Below are 20,836 nucleotides of genomic sequence, written 5' to 3'. Positions count from 1 at the left end.
TGCGCTTCGGCGGGGACTTAGTTTCCACACTAAGTAATCTAATCTAATCTACTCCATTCGCCTTTACTCTTTTTCTTTTACCTTACCTTTTCTCTATTTCTAATGTTTTTCAATCAATCAGTGTAGGTAGAATAGATAACATCCAATTCATCTTACCTTCATTTTAAAAGCTTGAGCAGTGACCTTCTCTTAAGAGGTGGTTGCTTCTGGTGGTCTGAAGTGGCAGTTTTTCTTGCCGCGTTGGTCTTGGTCTGCAGAGTGGTCTCTGTTGGAGGGGTCATCCCAGTTTGTGATTTTTAAAGGTGGTCTGGCTCAATCTTAATCTTTGGCAAGTGTTTCCGAATCAGTGTTCCGACTTCTCGGTGTGTCATTTCATCCATGGGTAGCGATCCAGCAAGTCAACAGCCCAGCGTTTTTTTTTTTAAAGTAGTGTTCCCGGCAGTGGTTTTTCTTCAGAGGTTTTCAACCAAATGGGCACGGCGTCCTGGCATTTCAGTTTTCGTCCCATCATGTCGTTCTTGTCACGGATCGCCTTTCTTCGATACCAGGAGTCTTTAAATGGACTCTGATGAACTTTGTCTTATATTTACTTAACTTTTGTAATTTATAATTTTACAATGAGTTCTGTCATTGTAGGCGTATGTTGTCTCAAGACTGTGACTTCAAAGTAGGTCTGGGATTTATCGAAACCTTTATCCCCATTCTAAGTGATTAGAGACTTAAGGACAATCTATGTTTGTTCAATACATCACATCAGTTGTATGACACCTTGACCTTTTACTATACATTATGTCCCCTAATATCATGCCTCACCTAGTTATGTGACGAAGGAGCAGCGCTCTGAAAGCTTGTACTTTCAAATAAACCTCTTGGACTATAACCTGGTGTTGCGTGATTTTTAACTTTGTCCACCCCAGTCCCTCCACATCATTTACAGGCACCATGTTAGGGTGACTTAGAACAGTTCTGATTTCATTTTTCTTGTGAAAATACATATGACAAATTCTATTTATTAGAAAGAGGTTGTGAAATCTGAAAGGGTTCAGAAAAGATTTAAGGATGTTGCCAGAGTTGGAGAATGTGAGCTATAGGGAGAGGCTGAAAAGGCTGGGGCTGTTTTCCCTGGAGATTCGGAGGCTGAGGGTGACCTTATAGAGGTTTATAAAATCATGAGGGGCATGGATGGGATAAATAGACAAGGTCTTTTCCCTGGGATGGGGAGTCCAGAACGAGAGGGCACAGTTTTAGGGTGAGAGGGGAAAGATATAAAAAGGACATAAGGGGCAACCTTTTCCCAAAGAGGGTGGTGCGTGTATGGAATGAGCTGCCAGATGAGGTGGTGGAGGCTGGTACAATTACAGCACTTAAATGGCATCTGGATTGGTAAATGAATAGGAAGCATTTAGAGGGATATGGGCCACGTGATGGCAAAAGAGATGAGTTTAGGTTAGGATATCTGGTTGGCATGAATGAATTGGACCGAAGGGTCTGTTTCAATGCTGTACATCTCTGACTCAACAAACAAAACTAAAACAGGTCACCTGGTTATTATTTCACTGCTATTCGAAAGATATTGCTGTTCATAAAACATTTGCCACGTTTTCTACATTGTGACATTGACTGCACTTCAAAAGCTTCCACTGGTTATAAAGCACTTTGAAAATGTTTTAAAAAGTACATATTCCTTTCTTAAATTATCAGGACATGATAAATCCTACCTCATTCACTCCCTCACCTTCTAAAGGTATTGACTTCATGCTGACTAGAATTCTGCAAATGCACATTCTTTCTCTGCAGGAACAATTAGCAAAATAGAATCACCTCATCACTTTATTCCAAATTTGACAAAGAGAGATTCCTGAGGATTAGAATGTAAAGTGCTCTATAGGAGAAAATGTTGATATTGCATTGCTGAATGCTTTGTGACAACATGCTAACAATGAAAACACACATGATAAAATGTCTAAGGAACCACCAAACTCAAATCAACAAATCCAGTATCAAGGATCTAAGAGCACTGTATGTTTACCAGATAAAGGCAGCCGGACAGAGTTAAGGTCAGAAAAAGGGGCAACCAGGAAACTAGAAAAGGGAATACTGAAGCAGCTGGCAACAACCAGCACTGATACAAAAGAAACAAGAAAATAGAACTAGACCAAGAAGGTCTCTTCAAAATATTGTAGTAAAATTCAATGCAACCTGATACTCAAGATCCAGGACTAAACTCAATCTTTAAAGATATTGAAATTCTTCAGTTCTTGGTGAATCCCATTCAAAAGACACCTTGTTCCCTTTTCATTTTGCACAGAGCTATCACCTGTTCTAAAGGCAATGGCCTCATGGTATTATAATGAGACTATTAATCCACAACCCAAGCAATGTGCTGGAGATCCGGTTTGAATCCTGACATGACAGGCGTTGCAATCGGAATTGAATAAAAATCTCGAATTAAGAGTCTCATGATGACCATGAAACTACTGCTGATTGTCAGACAAATCCATCTGGTTCACGAATGCCCTTTAAGGAAGGAAATCTGGTGTCCTTACCTGTTCTGGACTACCTGTGACTTCAGACCTGCAACAATATGATTGAATCTCAACTGCCCTCTGGTCAATTAGGAATAGGTAACAAATGCAGATCAGGTCAATGACACGCATAACCCATGAATGGATTAAAAAAATTTGACATAAGGACCAATTACTACTGGATTCTGATTGTAAATAATTCTCACTGAAAGTACTTCATTTTTTTGGGAATTTGGATAAACTATATGAAATTAATTGTCCTTTTTGGGATTCAGCTCTTCCTAGCAATTATCAGTACATATCTCAGCAAATTTAAAATTTGCTTCACCCAACTTACAGAATACCAGCTATTTTACAGGATAGTTACAAAACAAAAATGAGCTGATGTCAAAATGTTGTTTTTTTTTTAAAAAACTGGAACTTAGTGGAGGCTCGCATGGTAGTAGCATTCGCAATTGGCGATTGCAACTAAGCTACAATGCAATCCTAGAGCTTCCCAGGTCTAACTGTTTTGGTGGCCTTGTCTTAGGAAGATACCATAGCCATCAAGGGAGAGAAACAAAAGGTCCACCATGCTTGTTGCTGGGATGAAGGGACTGTCCTACAAAACACTTGAAAGGTAAAGACAGGGTAGATGCAGATAAAAGGCTTCTTCTAACTATGGAGTCTAAAACAGGGGCACAATTTAAAAATAAGGGGTGCCATTTGGGGCAAAGATGAGGAGAAATTATGTTGCCCAGCTGCAGAGAGGTTTTGGAATTCTTTTCCACAGGCGATTGTGAAAACTCAGTTTTTGAGTATGTTTACAATAAAGACAGATAGATTTCTGCTTACCATGATGCACTTGGGTTATGGGGAATAGGATGAGTAAACGTCATGGAAGTGTTTGATCAAACATGATCAAATTGAATGGCAGGGCAGACTTGATTGGCTGAAAGGATTACTCCTGTTCATATGTTCCCAACTAGTTCATAATTCCACAATGCTATTTACCCCGTCCCCCTCAGCTGATGGACTGCTGTGCACAGGAAACTTAGACTACTCCCAGAGAAAGGCAGCCATCATCATCATTGCTGATTTAACATAATTCAAATCCCATGAGAACACCAACATGCAACATGACATGGATGAAGTACATTTAAAAAAAAAACAAAAATATTTTGGAGTTGTAGAACCGGCTATGCAGACAGGAACACTCTGCTGCATCAAGTCCAAACAATCATTATTGTTTACAACAAAGTTATTTTCAAACAGAAAAAGGATGACCAAAGAAAAACAATAACGTGAAGTTTAGAACTTAGCAGTGCATGATAAATCCTAGTAAAACAGCAGCCAGAAGCCACTCTGGAGTAAAAAGAAATTGCAGCACATGCTGGAACCTTGCTAATCCCTTTCTACTTTCTGAAGGGAACACTGCCTCTGTGAATCCTTGGTGGAACCCTCCATCTCCAAGAACACACTCCCCTTCTTCCTTGACACCTTTTCATCGCAGTGTACAACAGCAAACATCTGCCCTTTTTTAAATCTCTTCCCTACTCACCCCCTATTCAAAACCTAATCATAACAGTTTCCAAATTGTGATGAAATGTATCAGATTCAAAAAGGTCAAATTTATTTCTCTCTACAGACCTGCTGAGTATTTCCTGCATTTTCCATTTTTATGACAGCTGGACACCATTGGTTTACAGAAGGCCAGACATTCACAGGCACAATACATTAACAGCTGCATATATTGATACGACTCTCTTCAGTCCGAATTGAGAAAATCACCTAATTCCTTTATTAGCTCATTAAGTGTCTAGAATTGATTTTACACATGTTAATTCCTTCTATTCATTGCATTTTGCTGTATAAATCAGCCGACTTTTATAAAGAGAAGTTGCACCTGTAAATTGACTTTGCTTGCTTTGCAGTAAAATACACTGGGTTGACTTTATGTCCAGCCTGCCCCACATATGGTCGAAAGAACATTTCACTCACAATCTACTTTTACTGATTCTAAACAAGGTAGCTTTATTACTCAGCAGATAAAACTGAAAAATAACTGGATCTGAAGCATTACAGAAATGTTCACCGATTTGCTGGTTCAGAATTCTGGAAGAAAACTGTTTACACACACACAATAACTTTGAACTACAGAAATGAGATCACAGCTAATTTTTGACTAGTTTCTTGCAATTTATGACTAAAACTAATAGATGCAAACTATAGACAAAAACAGAACCACAGATCATCATTCGTAGAATTATCAATGGCAAGGTATTTGACAAAAAATGTAAATAAAACCAAACATCGTGGATAATGGAAACCTGAAATTGAAAAGAAAATGCTGGAGAAATTCAGTTTCTCTGCATCTGTGGAAAGAGAAAAAGTGTTAACATTGAGTACAATAGTTCTACTCTTCAGTTCTGATGTGTCATTTTGAACTTGGAAATATTAACTGTCTTTCTCTCCCAAACAATTGCTGTCAGTCCTGTTGAGTTTATCCAGCTTTTTCTGCTTTCATTACTGTACAAAACATTGTTGGTTTAATAGCTTTTGTATTTAAAAAGATCTCTAATTAAAAGGCCACATTTAGTTTCTTTTTTCCACAACAGCACTATGTCAAAACATCAGTTGAACCACTTGGTACAGTATATTATTCTAATATTGTGATGTCACTTCAAAACCTGAGGCATATTGCTCCCTTATTACCTTTGTCTTGCTCTTTTCCTCCACATTTCCTGCCTCCTTTCTGTACCTTACTGGGAAAGTAACTGCTTTGTCATGTATTGTAAGGAGGTTCAAACTATCGCTGGTGTCTTGTTTACATGGGGTCGGGGGATAGCACTATCAGAGCCACAGAATCTCATGATTAATCCAGGAAAATGGTCACTTGGACTTGTCTAGAATTTCTTGGCAAAAAACTGCATTCACCTCAGCATGAAATGACATGAAGCTAGAATTCTGCCATTTATTTTCACATTACTTCGCACCTCTGCACTGTGGAAATGTTGCCTGATAAGGTATTCTTTAAAAGAATGCGTCCTTACCTGTATGCACAACTAGATTCTAACAAATACATCCAGTGTCTGTTCACTACACTTTGCTACTCTGCATATTCATTTGTATAAATACAAGTACCACTTTTTCAATTAATTCATCATCTTGAAAACAAAACCCCAGAACTCATGGACACATTTACCTGATGTGGGAGACTTGCAGCGGTCATCTAGATTTGTTGAACCCTCGTTAATATCACAGAGACCTAGCAAAGAAAATCACTATCAGAAAGAATATACTGAGAAGGTTTGAATTTGCATTTATTAACTCCTTTAATACAGAGAAACATCTCAAGTTGCTCAAAATCCTAATCAGACAAAAAAAACAGTTTAACAAAAGAGTAAAGTTACTCTGTAAAGGTTTGGGTCATTGAGAATCAGAAGTTGTATGTGAATTAATGGGATAGCCAAGCACCACAACATCAACACTTAAATAACATCTTGCTTTGAGATGGAAGCTAATCACAAAAGCTAGAGGGGATTCACATGCCTATTACATCTCTTGGAAAAGATCTCAAAATTTTACTGGACCAAAATTTTTGAAAGCCCTCAACTGAAATAGGAGTTTTGTTTATTCTTAAGCCTGCATTGTGTACAGCAAGAACACACTGGTGCATGAATGTATGACAGGAAGAGACATCAATGAGATTTTTAATGTATTTAGAGGTAAATTGTTTTTCCCCATTCAAGGCAATTCTTCCTGAACGTTAATTCAGCTAAAATCTCTCTTTGGCATGATAATTCTCCATTTATATGAACAGAGAAATAGAATGAGTAGACCCTTAGCCCCTTGAGCCTGCTCCACCACTCAACAAGGTCATGGCTGACCTGTGGCCTGACTCCATATCCCTGCCTTGAGCCCATATCCCCGGATACCCTTGCGTAATAAAAATTTGTGTCTCAGAATTAGCATCAATCAACTGCCATTTGAGGAAGTGCGTTCCAAACTGCCACTACACTCTGAATAGAAATGCCTTCTAACATTCTTCCTGAATGGTCTGATCCAAACTCTTAGACTGTGCCTCTGGTTGTAGATCTTCAACCAGTGGAAATTTATTTTTATCTACCTTGTCTTTCCTTTGACTTGAACATAATCTTCTAAATTCTACAGAATAAAAGCAGAATTTGTTTAATCTTCCCTTAACCCCTGAAATCCAGATATTATCCTTGTAAACTTGCATTGAACCCTCTCCAGGGGCAAAACATCCTTCCGAAGATATGGTGCCCAGATCTGCTCACAGTATTGTATGTGGGGTCAAACCAGGATTAAGTGTAACTACAACATAACGTTTGCATCCTTGTACTCCAGCACACTTTAGATATGAAGGCCAACATTCCATTAACCTTCTGGATTATTTTCTGCACTTGTTTGTGGCATTTTAAAAGCACTATGCACTAGAATTCTTAAATCTTGTGGGGCATCCACTGTATTTAACGTTGTGCCTTCTTAAAAAAAAATCCATCCTTGTTCTGTAAGGGATGGATCCCAATGGAGACATAATTAAATGGTTGGTGATTATGGGCCAAACCTGGAATCTGTCACCACTTGGTTGATGCCTTGACAGACAGGGAACAAGCAAATGGTAACATTCAATTCTCCTGCTAAGTGGTACATTCTCTGCTGGAGCTACAGTGGCAGATCTCAAAAAAAAAACTCAACTTGCTTAACCCAAGTACCCTCTTATACAGCAGCTACTGATACAAAGCTAGTCAAGAGTATCGACTAGTATTATGCAACCAACGCTAGTAGCTGTGGCAGACTAATCTTCACAAATTATCATAAGTACAAGGATTTAAAAAAGGGTTCTTGCAGGTTGATAATGATTTTGACAACTAAACATATAATAAAATTCCAAATACAAAAAACAAATTTTTATCAGCACAAGATAACTTATTGAGATATGAAGAATGCAGTATTTTCACAGACTCAGATTATAAACTTGAAAAACCACGCAAGAAGTCACCATCAGCACACCTTAGGATGCAATGGAAAAAAAAAGCTACACCAAAATAACCTTTTGGCTGTGATAAAGCTTCAGACTAAAACGGAGAACACAGCAGTAGAAACGGCAATTCGCAAATAAACTAAAATCAGACATAAGCGGGATCTATTTCCATATAACTTTTTGGTGACCACAAACCAAAATGTATGACACTTCGGAAAACCACATTCTAAAGTAGAACTTAAGGCTTGAAGACAAATATGTTAATAGTTATTCAGAACAGTGCAGCATGTGTTGGAGAAAAAAAACACCTGAGGCCCTACAAGCTGTAGCTGTGTATTAATCTTGTCAGTTAACTCTTTCCTTCTTAATGAGAGCATTAAACCTATTATAGAATTAAAATTTACTGAATTATAATGGTGAGTATAAAACGGAATTAATACGAGGTGGTTCAGAGGATTTCAGAATTGCCTGGCCATTTTACAAAATTAAATTGAAGCCCAGTTCTTAAATGTGCAGTACCCACAAGCTACAGCCAGCCAACCTGAGAATGTTCTGTTGATTTCAACGGTTTTCTGTCCCTTCACGGTCAACACATGCCAGTATATTATTCTTCCCAATCCCATTGCCTTACTAACTTCCCGCTTGAGACCTTATCCACACATACTAATTCAACACTACAATGACTGGTTTACCTCTTGTATTCTGCAAGATACATACCCTCCCAAATAAACTCCAACAGGTTGGTCAAACATGATTTCCCTTTCAGAAATCCAAGTTGACCTTGTCCAATCTTACTATGATTTTCTAAATGTTCAGTTTTCATATCTTTGTAATAGATTCTAACATGTTTCCTACTATTGATATAAGGCCACCCAACCTGTAAATTCCTCATTTTATCTCTTTCTCCTTTCTTAAGTATATTTATATATGCTATTTTCCAATCTGCAGAAACCACTTCAAAGTCTACAGAATTTTGGAAGATGAATACCAATGCATTCACCGTCTCTTATTAGGACTGCTTTCAGCACTTTGGGACGTAGATCATTAGATCCAGTTACAGGCTGCAATTCCTCATTCCTGTTAGACAATTGCAAGAGTTAAGGCTCCTCCACATCTACTTTCTGGATTCCTATACCAACTCACTCTCAGTCATACCGACCTAATGTATCGCAGTGTCTGCAACTCTGCATTTAGATCATAATTCTGAGTTGGAATTCATCAAACTGCTGACAGCTTTACCTTAGATCATTTAGGCATCCACATTCATGCAGTTGTCCTGTTACCTTTATATTGTTTAGTAAATTAAAATTTAATTTATAAAATAGTCAGTTCTGCTAAAACATGGTAGTTCTGTTGTTGTGCATTCCTGTGTATAAGAAAATCATGTTGTAGCAGCAGCATTTAAACTAATGGAGCTGGAATCACTTCTATAAATAATATACGTTTTAAAGTTTGCGCTTTAGAAACGGTGTCCCCAATTTGTCAATCGTGTTATAGCAAATACGCATTAATAAAATGCGCGTTATAGGAGAACGACCTGTAATGTCTTTAGTTGTACCTGTGCTTATACTCTTGGTATTTAAATAAAAATTGAGATGATTTTCTCTTGTTGACGCAATGTAAACTCAGTACTCAACACGTCTGTAAATAGGATGTCCAGTCTTTACATCATATATCTTCTTTATATTAGTTAACCCAATTATACAGTTCAACATTTTAGTCATTGCATTCATTCCTCCTTTACAGCAATTATAAATGTTAAACTATGTGCAGTTACACATCACTTCGTGTTTCATCATTAGCTGTTTCTTTCGAATTATACAGATTGCGAAGTCGTTGACTTCAAAATCTGTGTTCTGGCTCCTTGTCGATATATTCGCATTTTTACATTGAATTACATCAGCCACTGATTTGTGCAATAATCAAATTCTCATACATCAGAACGAATGTTTTCATTATTTTACTGCTTTTCCTTAACATTAGAGTTTAACTATTTGTTTGGTATCATAGAATAATATAGCGCAAAGGGATGCCACACTTTGATTCCAACTCATATGCAGATTAGAAATAATGTAAGAAATCACAGCAGGAATTGTCCATCTGCCCTCTGAGACCTAATGTATGATACAATCACAGTAATGTAATTGAGACCTTAACTCCACTTTGTTTATATGCATCCACCTCTCTCAATTTTTAATTGCTTGTAGATCAAAGTCTGACTACCAGAATCTTAGCAACCCAGCTACAATCCTGGGACATCTCACTTATCTCCTAACAGCCAATGAACAAGTTCACACTGCCCATTTCCTTACACAGAACTATTTGTTTCAATTTTAGTAAGCGTCTTTCATGAGAAGTTGAGAGATACTATTCAACAGCTTGCAAAACCAAATACTGTTTTATCCCAGCAACTAATGAAAAGCAGACATTCTACGAACTCAGACTGATGGTAATGCTCCCTTTAAATAAAACCTTTCTTTCATAGCAGTGACGATTGTGGCTCAGCATTTCATGCTGTCTTACAATGCTCGAGTCTAGATAATCAGTTCCCTGTATTGGGACTCTGCCTAATTAAAGTTTTTACACACAGGTTTCTTACGAAGATTGTGCCTAAGTCTACTGAGCACATGTTTACCTTAGCTCTAGCAGATGATATACAAGTAAAACAGCGGTGCTTACCTCCTGAAGTTTGTCGTGTTTTGCGTGGGGACTTTGGTTGCCTCTGATAAGGATCATTTGATCCATATAGTTCAATCGTGCCCAGATTTAGTAGTACAGTTTTCTGAATGTAATCAACCATTGCAATGCCATTACAGTTTCCAAACACCAAACTAAAAAGAAAAATGCATTATTAATACAATATCTTCTGTGCACTAGAAAATCCTAAACACTCAAAGCCTGCTTCCTTCCTTGAAAATCCAGCGTTTCAAGTGAATGCACATCTACAACCTACAGATAGTTGGCTAAAAACAACTGAATATATTCTAACATATACCCCTTGTTTGATCACCACCAAACCATTTGTGCTTCAGAAGGAGTTCAGAACATGCCATCTTTAGAATCAGGCATCCTTAAAGAAAATGTAGGTGCCAAGCTGAAGAAGTTAGCGCACAAGTGACGCCACAAAAAATGGATTGGATCCATGCCCTGCACTCTGGCCATATCCAGCCAAAGGTTCCTTCAGTCACCTGTGGGAAGTTGATAATTCAGCCTTTTCCTCAGGTCCCCACCATTAGAAAAATCAGTCTTCAGCCAAAATATCTCACTCACATGATCTCAAAAATTGGCTGAGAGGACTGGAAACAAGTAGTATTACAAACCTCAATAACATACTGATTGCCATCCTGAAAATTGGTGCTCCAGAACTAGCTCCGAGCACCATTAGACAATTGTCCAGATGCACGTCACCCACAAAAAACTAGCACAAATCCAATCTGGCCAATCACCAGTCCATCTCCTAGCTTCAACATTAGCAAAGATGATGGAAAAGTGTAATCGATTGTGCCAACTGAATGCACTGAACAATAATTTGCTAACCAATACTGAGTTTTACCAGGATCACAACTGATTACAGCCTTAGACAGAAAGTAAAAGGTGTATCAGAGCTGGTAAGTGAGCATCCTACACAGCAATACAGTATTTCACCAAAAACACAAAAGAAATCTCGAAAAATTGAAGTCAATGGAAAGCTATGAAAAAGTTATTCATCCCTAGTTTAAATAGGAATTTGGATGAGTTGATTGTCTGTAATGAATGTCAATAGCATACATTCGGGAAATTTGCTTTGGACTTTACACAGATGCACTGGGTTTCTGGAGCACAGCAACTGGGTCAATACGCCCATCAGAAAGGGAAACTGAACCCAAACTTGGTCCAAAGGTAGATTTTGAGAAGAGTCTTAAAGGAGGAGTGGGTGAGGGAGACAGGGAGTGAACGAGTAAGGGGCAAGGACCAGAAGAGGAGAGGGAGGGCATGTGAAATAGTGAAATACATTGCCAGTTAGAATTACATCACAGATCAGTCATAATCTCATTGATTGACCCCATACGACTACCCTTGGTATTACACCCTCAGAGATTCAGGAAGTTAATTCAAGCCACACAAGTGACAGGCAATACCCGACTCTAAATTCAAACATCTCCCCTTGAGGTTTAACCACATTACCATCATTGAAACCTCAGCATCTATATTCTGGGAAGTTACCTACGCTCAGATATTGAACTGAACTAGTTATATAAATATTATAAACTGGAAAAACATGCCTGAGCTTTGAATTCTTAGGAATGTAACTCACCTCTTGTTCTCACATTCCAAAGCCTGAGCACAACCTACTTGGCACACATCAGGAACATGTTGAAATACTCTTCAATGGCCTGGGTGAGTGTGGCTTACCACTCAGGAAGCTGGACAGCATCCAGAACAAAACAGACCACCTCCTCAGCCATCCATCCATCATCTTAAATATTAACTCACTCCATCTGATGCAGAGACAGCAGTAAGCACATCTGCAAGGTGTGCTCATGAAAGCTCTTTAAACATCACCTCTTGCTCATTTCCATCACCTAGAAGGGGAACAGAGAAATACCACCTCCTGCAAGTTTCATCCTTATCCTGCACTCCCAAGTCAATTGCATGAACCTACACCAAATGGGCTGCTATGGCTCATTCACTAACATTTTCTGAAGAGTAATTAAGCTAGGTAACAAATGCTGGCCTTGTCAGCAACACACAGATCCCAGGAACAAATAAAAAACAGGCAATGTCAATGAGATGAAAACAGGCATCACTGGTGGCATGGTCAATGGGGTCAAATGCTGACCTCCGGGTCAGATAGATTACCAACTATTAGGCTCAGCTTCAAAGTGATCATGTAGAAGGATGGAGCTAGAAGTTATGGAACTGAGATAGGGGTGGGGATTGAAGACAATGGCTTCAGTGCTGTAAATGGAGCCCACGTAATCCTTGGTGTCACACAAACATGCAAATTTGAAAGGGTAAGCTATTCAGCTCAAGTCTGCTCCACCATTCAATAAGATTATGGCTGATCTGACTGTACCCTCACCTGAATTCTCGGCTAGTCCGTTAACATTTCACCCTCTTGCTTAATAAGTCAGGTAAGCTGGAACAAATTAGAGGCAGCAGAAGGGATGAAATGTGCTCGTGAGATCAAGTTGGATGTTATCTCAGAACATGCAAAATACGATGGATTGTTTTTGGATGAAGTTGCTGCAAGTGAGAAAGAGGAAGGGGTCACTGATGGATCCCCATGACTTCAAAAGCAATGACATAAAGGTAGGAAGGGAAGCTATTGCATGTGATTTACAGGACAAACAAACATCAAGCAAGTAGAGGAAAATTAAGAGGGTTTTGAAAATGTAGACACAGGGTCAGAAAGAGCACAGTATAAGAAAAGGTGGGTGATAACTACAGTGAGAACATCCAGATGAACTTGGCCAATATGGTGGCTACAGTCTCTGGCAGGAATTCAGAGTATTGGGAATGAACAGATTAGTACCTAGTCTCACCTCATTCAGAAACAGAAAAGTTGATTTGAAACAAAAGTTAACTTGAGATCTAATGGACCCAAAGCCGGAAGCATATTCAGCAATAATGTAATATTAAATTTTAACCTACAGAAGGAAGGTACCATGCAGTTTATTGCACATAGATGATCAAGAGATTTAGTAACAGAAAGACAGGTACTTACAGTCCATACGATGAATTCACTGCCAGGCTGCTGATCTGCTGTGGAGGTTCGCCATTAACCCAAACCAATTGAATTACCACTTCAGCTTGATAGCCTGCCCCTTGTTTTAATGGAGTACTTCTAATTCTAGAGAAGATAAAACATATTTGATTAATAAGATGCCTTTAAAGGTTGCACAAATTGCATTGAGCATAATTACTGTCTTACATCGCTTGTAAATTAAATCCAATGACCATTCCATGAAAAGAAACCAAAGTTTGTGTGAAGATTTGTAGCTCGGGTGCTCGTTGTTGTGGTTCTGTTTGCCGAGCTGGAAGTTTTTGTTGCAAACGCTTCATCCCCTGGCTAGGCGACATCATCAGTGCTTGGGAGCCTCCTGCGAAGCGCTTCTTTGATGTTTCCTCCGGTGTTTATAGTGGTCTGTCCCTGCCGCTTCCGGTTGTCAGTTTCAGCTGTCCGCTGTAGTGGTTGGTATATTGGGTCCCGGTCGATGTGTTTGTTGATGGAGTTTGTGGATGAATGCTATGCCTCTAGGAATTCCCTGGCTGTTCTCTGTCTGGCTTGCCCTATGATAGTAGTGTTGTTCCAGTCGAATTCATGTTGCTTGTTGTCTGCGTGTGTGGCTACTGAGGATAGCTGGTCGTGTCGTTTCGTGGCTAGTTGATGTTCATGTATGCGGATTGTTAGCTGTCTTCCTGTTTGTCCTATATAGTGTTTTGTGCAGTCCTTGCATGGTACTTTGTACACTACTACATCATCCACAAACTCCATCAACAAACACATCGACCTGGACCCAATAAATCAACCACTACAGCGGACAGCTGAAACTGACAACTGGAAGCGGCAGGGACAGACCACTATAAACACCGGAGGATACATCAAAGAAGCGCTTCGCAGGAGGCTCCCAAGCACTGATGATGTCGCCTAGCCAGGGGATGAAACGTTTGCAACAAAAACTTCCAGCTCGGTGAACAGAACCACAACAAAAGAAACCACCTTCAAATCACAATAACTAAACAGGAAAGTTTGAATTTGCTCACCAATATTCTTGTTCTCCTCTCAAGCTGATGGGTGAGATAGTTCACACATCTGAACCTGACCACACCCAAGTGCCATTGCTAATTGTCTTTGAGATGAGTGCGTTCTGGTCAGGTTAAAATGGCAAATGAAGAAATCCTATCATATTACTGAATGGAGGTCATTTCAGTGTCAACTGGGGTTTAGAACTTAAGGCAATGCTGGAGAAACCCCACAGCAGGTCTGAACTTTAGCTCTGAAGAGACATACCAGATTCAAAATGTTTCTATCTGCATGGATGCTTTCAAACCTGGTGAATTTCTCAGCAGTGTGTTTGTTTCAGATTTCCAACCTTCACAGTCTTTGCTTTTGTATTTGAGGCCCTTTCTGGTTCAGCTACATTTTCAAACAATCTAATGGCAAATTTGGTTTCCAAGTATAAATTGCATGAAGACTACTCTGTAGTACTGTACCAGAGAGGGCAATGCAAGCAGTATATGAATTAGTTGAACACTTTTTTTAATTTCAAAGAAACAATTCAGTAATTCAAAAGGTGATTCTTCTTTGTTAAATGTGAAAAGTTAGCCCTTGATCAATCTGCATCTCGGGTGCAATATTGGCTATGCTTCCAGCCTAATAATCCAAAAGCCTGAACACTACTTCATTTGAGGGGCAGATGGCCATATTTATGATGTGGGATGCTTGACAGTGTTCCACTGGGTACATGGATGATGCCAAGGTCGATATTAATATTCTTGTGTAAATAGCAGGCTACCACAGATGAATGCTTTGGAAGCAATACTGCCTTGAGATTTCCACCTCTTATTTTTACTACCTCTAATAGGAGCTTGTTTTGAAAAGGGGCTGCACATTTCTTATTTGTTAAAATGTTGTTTACAGGAGATAAATTAATTTAAAACCTTCTGAAAAATATTGTCAGATGGTGCATAGGTCGCATGTCAATTGACATGACAGTACAGCAAGTCTCTCAGGAGTTTTGATATCTACTTTGACTCTTAAGTGAAACCTTCAAGATATCCTTGCAGCTATTTTCTTTTTGACTGTCTTGAGATGACATGCTCTACCATTAAGTTTTGCGTTGCAAGTATGCATGAGGCATTCTAGCCTGTACTAATAATCTAAGGAACAGAGAAACCAGTTTGAGAATTTAAACTGAGTTCTCAAAACCTGTAGTTAAAAAAAAACTGGAAGCAAAAGAGATTTTAATGCTGTTGAATTGAAGTAAAGTTCAGTAAGTATGCATGAGGCATTCTAGCCTGGACTAATAATCTAAGGAACAGAGAAACCAGTTTGAGAATTTAAACTGAGTTCTCAAAACGTGTAGTTAAAAAAAAAACTGGCAGCAAAAGAGATTTTAATGCTGTTGAATTGAAGTAAAGTTCAGTGAGTTCACACATCCCCATAAGGATATAAACTTGGCATTTTTACTTGTATATATGTTACTCCAGTCACGCGCCAACATAGTTAACTAATTTCTCTTTGTGATGATCAAACAGCTGTATCAAACCTTCTGAAAGCATAGTAATAAATGCTGGCCTTTTCAGCAAAGACAACACTAATAACTTTTCAAAATCAATACTACAAAAATATTTTACAGTAAATAAATCAGTTAGATTACATTTTGCGCATGCAAGTTGAGCAGTGTTACAACATATAGAAATGCAAATGTTGGCAAAACATTGTTTACTGGAGATAAATTCACTTCAAGCCTTTTAAAAAAAATGTCAAATGATACATAGATTACATCTCAATTGATATCCCTGAAAACAGATGCTGCACTAAGGAAATGCAAAAACATTTATTAATTTATCTAAACTCATTCCATTTTGATCAATAAACATGGAAATAGATTGGATGCATCTAACCCAAAGCTCGAATATTATCAGCACACTATGTACAGTTAATTACTGGAAAAGGAAATTAAAGGTAACGGAAAACTCAAGAGGCTGGCATTGGAAGCCATGTGACTAGCTTGGATTTATATCAGTTACCTAACACAATTAAACTATTACATTAACAGTGAAATTTGATTTGAAATCCATCTAACTGCTGAGGGCAATGGGAATTTGTTTTCCCTTTGCAATGCAGTGACCAATTTTTGCACATTTAGTTATATTATCCATTATAATTTATAATCTTATTAAAACTCAAATGGAATATGATAACTCACAAATCAAACTTTGTTTCTGATATCCTTTCAACTCAAATCCAATGCCCATAACTAACCTATGCAAAAATATGACATCCCCCAGCATTCCTATATTTGACAATTAAGGTAATTCCATTCCAGTACGTTACTGACCATTGACAGTTTGAATGGAGGAGTGGCTTGCAGAGTTTTAATGGACTCTCATTTAGACTTGAAGGATTAACCTCTTTTCAAAGAAATTCATCACAACTCTTAAGAAAATGGTATAATTTGAGTTATATGTTAATGATCAGTGGTGAGGTCTGAATACCTACATTATATAAACAGCAAGTTCTAAAGGCTATGGCATGTTTTCAGTGAACACAGCACAAACAACTATGGTGTGGCATGACAGTTAGCACAAAATAGAGGTTGGTCTTTTCAGAAATTTTTGCACTAAGCCCATAGTGTAACAATACTATGGCACAATTTTCAGGAAATTCTGGGTCACAGATTCATGCCAATGATTTACATAACACATCAATCAACCTTAAATTAAACCATTTGCTCACATGAAATATGATGCCTCCCTTCTGAAGTTAAGTGCTCTACTGGGGATCATACCTCCATCTGCCAAAGCATTACAATTCTGTAGCTGCTTGGTTGTAGAGAATATTATGTTCCCAGCTGATGGCTGGATGAGTCAGATTTCTGAGAAATATGGCTGGATAGACTAGAAGTTTTATATAAGCAATTTGTTTGGTGTAGAGTTCAGTCACTAAACATACTCACAAGCAGCTGTCAATATACTTTAACAAAAGAACAATTTATTACACACAAAAAGGATAAAAAACAAACTATTTTACTCTGTGTAAGAACTCTGAAATGGTCTTATTACAAATGTCAGAAATAAAGTTTCAACTTCTTAACCCTCAACAACCTTACAGATACTCGAGCCTTGGAGGTCAGCCTGTTTCCATTTGAAAATTACTTGCTCAGTGGTCACAGCTATAATTGGTTTCTTTCTGGCAAACTTTTGTATTCACTCGATGCAATCTTCTTTCGTTGACGTCACTTAAACCTTTAAATAAAGTTCTAATACAATGGACTTGTTTTTTTGCATGTTCTTTAAATACATGCATTCAACAGTCTTATAAGACATTTTCCTCTCTGAAAACTTGAAGTGCTTTGCAAACGGTTCCCATTCTGATCCCATATTGAGGCTTTCAAAGTGTCACAAATCTTCAGTGGGAACAGTTTAGGGGACCATAACCACAAAGGCCAGTTAGAGCTGCAGCACAGCTGTTACAACCTGGTCGGAGCCAAATGACATTGTTTGCTACATCAGAGCTGGGCACTAAAATTTCAGCTTGGGACCTGACCCCAACACCACTTTGGGAAGTTATATTTAAAACCCACTGCTTCTGGAACTTATCTTCCACTAACTTCTAAGCTGCTTAGGACTTCTATTCTTCAGCCATGGCTGTTTTACAGCCTGCTAAACTGCACTGCTGATAATATTGGCCCTTTTCTCTCTGAATGACCTGCTTGTCTCAGGGAAAGAGCATGCGTTCTCACTGACCTTCTGAATAATTCAGTTTTTAATGACGCAAAGAACCGGTTTCTCTTTCCTTGCATTTGTGGAATCAGAATACCCTCCAATTAGAAAAATTATAGAACATTAAAAAACCCCAAAAACCATTTTTAGTAGTATTATGAAATAAATGCCAACCCTCTCAATACAAGCAGAAAGGTGGACCATGCAGTAGTGAGGAAACAAGACCCTTACAAATATATATATAAATAGGTTAGGAGAGTGGGCCATTATGTGGCAGATGGAGTTTAACGTGGGTAAGTGAGAGACCATGCACTTAGGTTACCTTCCCTTTTATTTTGATCCATGATCTTAATAGGGAAACTTTTGGGGTGCTCAGCACAGAATGATCTAGGTGTACTGGTTCATGAGTCACAGAAAACCAAGACGCAGGTACAGTAGATAATAAAGAAAGTGAATGGAATGTTGGCTTTTTTTTAGCTAAAGGAATAGAATGTAAAGGTAAGGAAGTATTGTTGCAACTATACAAGGTATTGGCGCGACCACACCTGGAGTATTGCACAGTTTTGGTCCCCTTATTTGAGGAAAGATGTAGTGGCATTGGAAGCAGTTCAGAGGAGGTTTACTAGATTGATTTCAGAGATGAAGGGTCAGTCATATGAAAAGACATCGAACAGTTTAGGCGTATACCCTCTGGAATTTAGAAGAATGAGGGGAGATCAAATTGAGATATTCAAGATGATAAAAGGTGTGGATAAAATAGACGTGAAGCAACTGCTTCCACTTGTGGAGCATTCTAGGGCGAGAGGTCATAGTCTTAGGATAAGGGGTAGCATATTTAAACCAGAGTGGAGGAGAAACTTTTTCTCCCAAGGGATTGAGAATCTGTGAAATTCACTATCCCAAAGTGTGGCAGATACTAGGACAGTGAGTAAATTTAAGGAAGAGCTAGACAGATTTTAAATTGGTAATGGTCGAGGGGATATGGAGAGAAGGCAGGAAAATGGGAGTGAGGAACACATCAGCCATGATCGAATGGTGGAGCAGACCCGATGGGCTGAATGATCTAACTCTGATCCTATATCTTATGAACTTATGAAGTTCAGACATTAAGTAAAGACAATACTCAAACGGAATTCAACATTGTCTGACTGCTTTCATGGGATCCTGTTTACTTGAAAAATGCCATTTCTTGCATTGTCTGATGCAATCAAGAGATTGATCATTAGTATTGAAATCTGGCTGTTAATACACTTGATACCTTGTTACTTTTGGTGGTGGTGGGTGGGGGTGGGGAGAAAGACGGTGTTGGGGAGAAAGATTCTCAAAGCCAAATGTTGTTTGCAGAGCTATTTCTAAACAGGAGGAGAGATGTTGAGAACTTTGCGATCCGATCATGTTCTCTGAATTAGTTTTCCAATGGAAAATAATTGCTTGTTTCACTCGTCATACTCATTTGAACTAATAGTACGATACACTAAAGATGATTAGCTATTAGACATTAAGAATAGTGTGGACAATTAAGATGTGTTTAATGCGATTGTGATATGTTTGGTATGAATAATTATAACAAGAGGCAAAAATGAAAGAACTTTATTGTAACTGGAAGAAAGTTCAGGGACTATCAATCTGGTTCATTTGCAATTCACAACAGAAAGAGGATTGTATATTATCAGCCAAATTAGAGATGTTGTTAAAGGTTTAAAACATTTGAAAGAAATAAACAAATCCAGGTGGTTTGGGTCTGAATTGATTGCTGTTGGGGCTCAGATGTAGAGTTGTGCCTGTATTTTTTCATGTCAAGGCTTTTTCTAGTAAGTTTTCGAGCTTCAGGTGGGAGCTAAGGCTGAATTGTGGAGGGTTTTAAATTATTAAAAGTAATCAAGGTGTTGATATTTTAAACTACTTTAGAGGTATTTGAGGGTATCAGGTGGTTTATTTTAATAAACAAGTAGGTGGTTGAGCCAAAGCTAGTGTCTATGCAATTTTGTTCTTTATCAAATCCTAAGATCCTAATCATTAAGAGGAAACATTGTCATAGCACATATTGCTGCTCAGCAACAGCCCTCCCCCTACCCTTAGTTTTAAAGCAATGAACTACCTACCTTAAGGTATTTTTAAAGTCTTATTTAAATTCATATAAACAAATTTCCAGACAACCCAAAAGCACACTCAGAACGTAAAACCTAAACCAAAACCATGTCTTTGCCTTATCATACAATACAGAAATACAAATCAAACAAATTTATTCATGCTTGTGTCCATCTAAGTACCCAAATATTGAAGTAATATTAATATATCAGGAATCTTCATCATAATTTCTAAAACAAAAGTCATGTTGCTGAATCTTTCCACCTTACACTCAAGACAGACGTGAGAATCCCAAAGTTTTAATGATCACAACAATACCACAGGAGAAAAAGTGCAGAAAAGGTCAAGTTAATCTTGATTGACCAAGTTGTTACTACGAAGAAAGCAAATAGGAACTACAGACTCCCATGCTTTCAGACAATTCAAAACAATTGTAAGTAAGGACATCCTGCATATTCAAGACTAGTGTGCTTTTTCAATTACACTTGCAACTTGAGATGCATTTCCAACAATCATGACTAAGTGAAAATACTTTAAGTGAATCTGTGATAACAATAGAAATCAATGTTAAAACTAGACAGTTTGGTTCTGTACAGCCTTCTTTAGAAGAGAAAAAAAATTGAAATATTATACCTTCATCCTCCAAGTTAACATACAATGCCACCTATACATTAAATGGTTAAGTCCTTACATTGGCAAATCAAAAAACAAAATTTAAAAATATAAAAGAAATAATTTATGTTATATAATAGTATTATAGATTAGGCAGGCTCCATCTAGTGGCAGAAGGTGGTTAATGCAGTTG

General features: G+C 38.1%; 1 protein-coding gene across 6 annotated transcripts in view; it reads right to left on the bottom strand.

The window, feature by feature from the left end:
* The window catches only part of stxbp5a (syntaxin binding protein 5a (tomosyn)), a 236,745-nt gene that overhangs the window by 65,022 nt on the left and 150,887 nt on the right, over positions 1-20,836 (bottom strand). For all 6 annotated transcript variants that reach the window (XM_043696459.1, XM_043696460.1, XM_043696462.1 and 3 more), the window contains exons 17-19: positions 13,220-13,345; positions 10,192-10,343; positions 5,710-5,772 (exon numbers count right to left, since the gene is read on the bottom strand). In XM_043696459.1, coding sequence (XP_043552394.1) covers positions 5,710-5,772; positions 10,192-10,343; positions 13,220-13,345 — 341 coding nt within the window. The remainder of the gene's footprint in view (positions 1-5,709; positions 5,773-10,191; positions 10,344-13,219; positions 13,346-20,836) is intronic.

The sequence above is a fragment of the Chiloscyllium plagiosum genome, chromosome 9 (assembly GCF_004010195.1).
Source record: "Chiloscyllium plagiosum isolate BGI_BamShark_2017 chromosome 9, ASM401019v2, whole genome shotgun sequence".
In the NCBI taxonomy this organism is placed as follows: domain Eukaryota; kingdom Metazoa; phylum Chordata; class Chondrichthyes; order Orectolobiformes; family Hemiscylliidae; genus Chiloscyllium; species Chiloscyllium plagiosum.
This window is presented reverse-complemented; position numbering and strand designations above follow the sequence as displayed.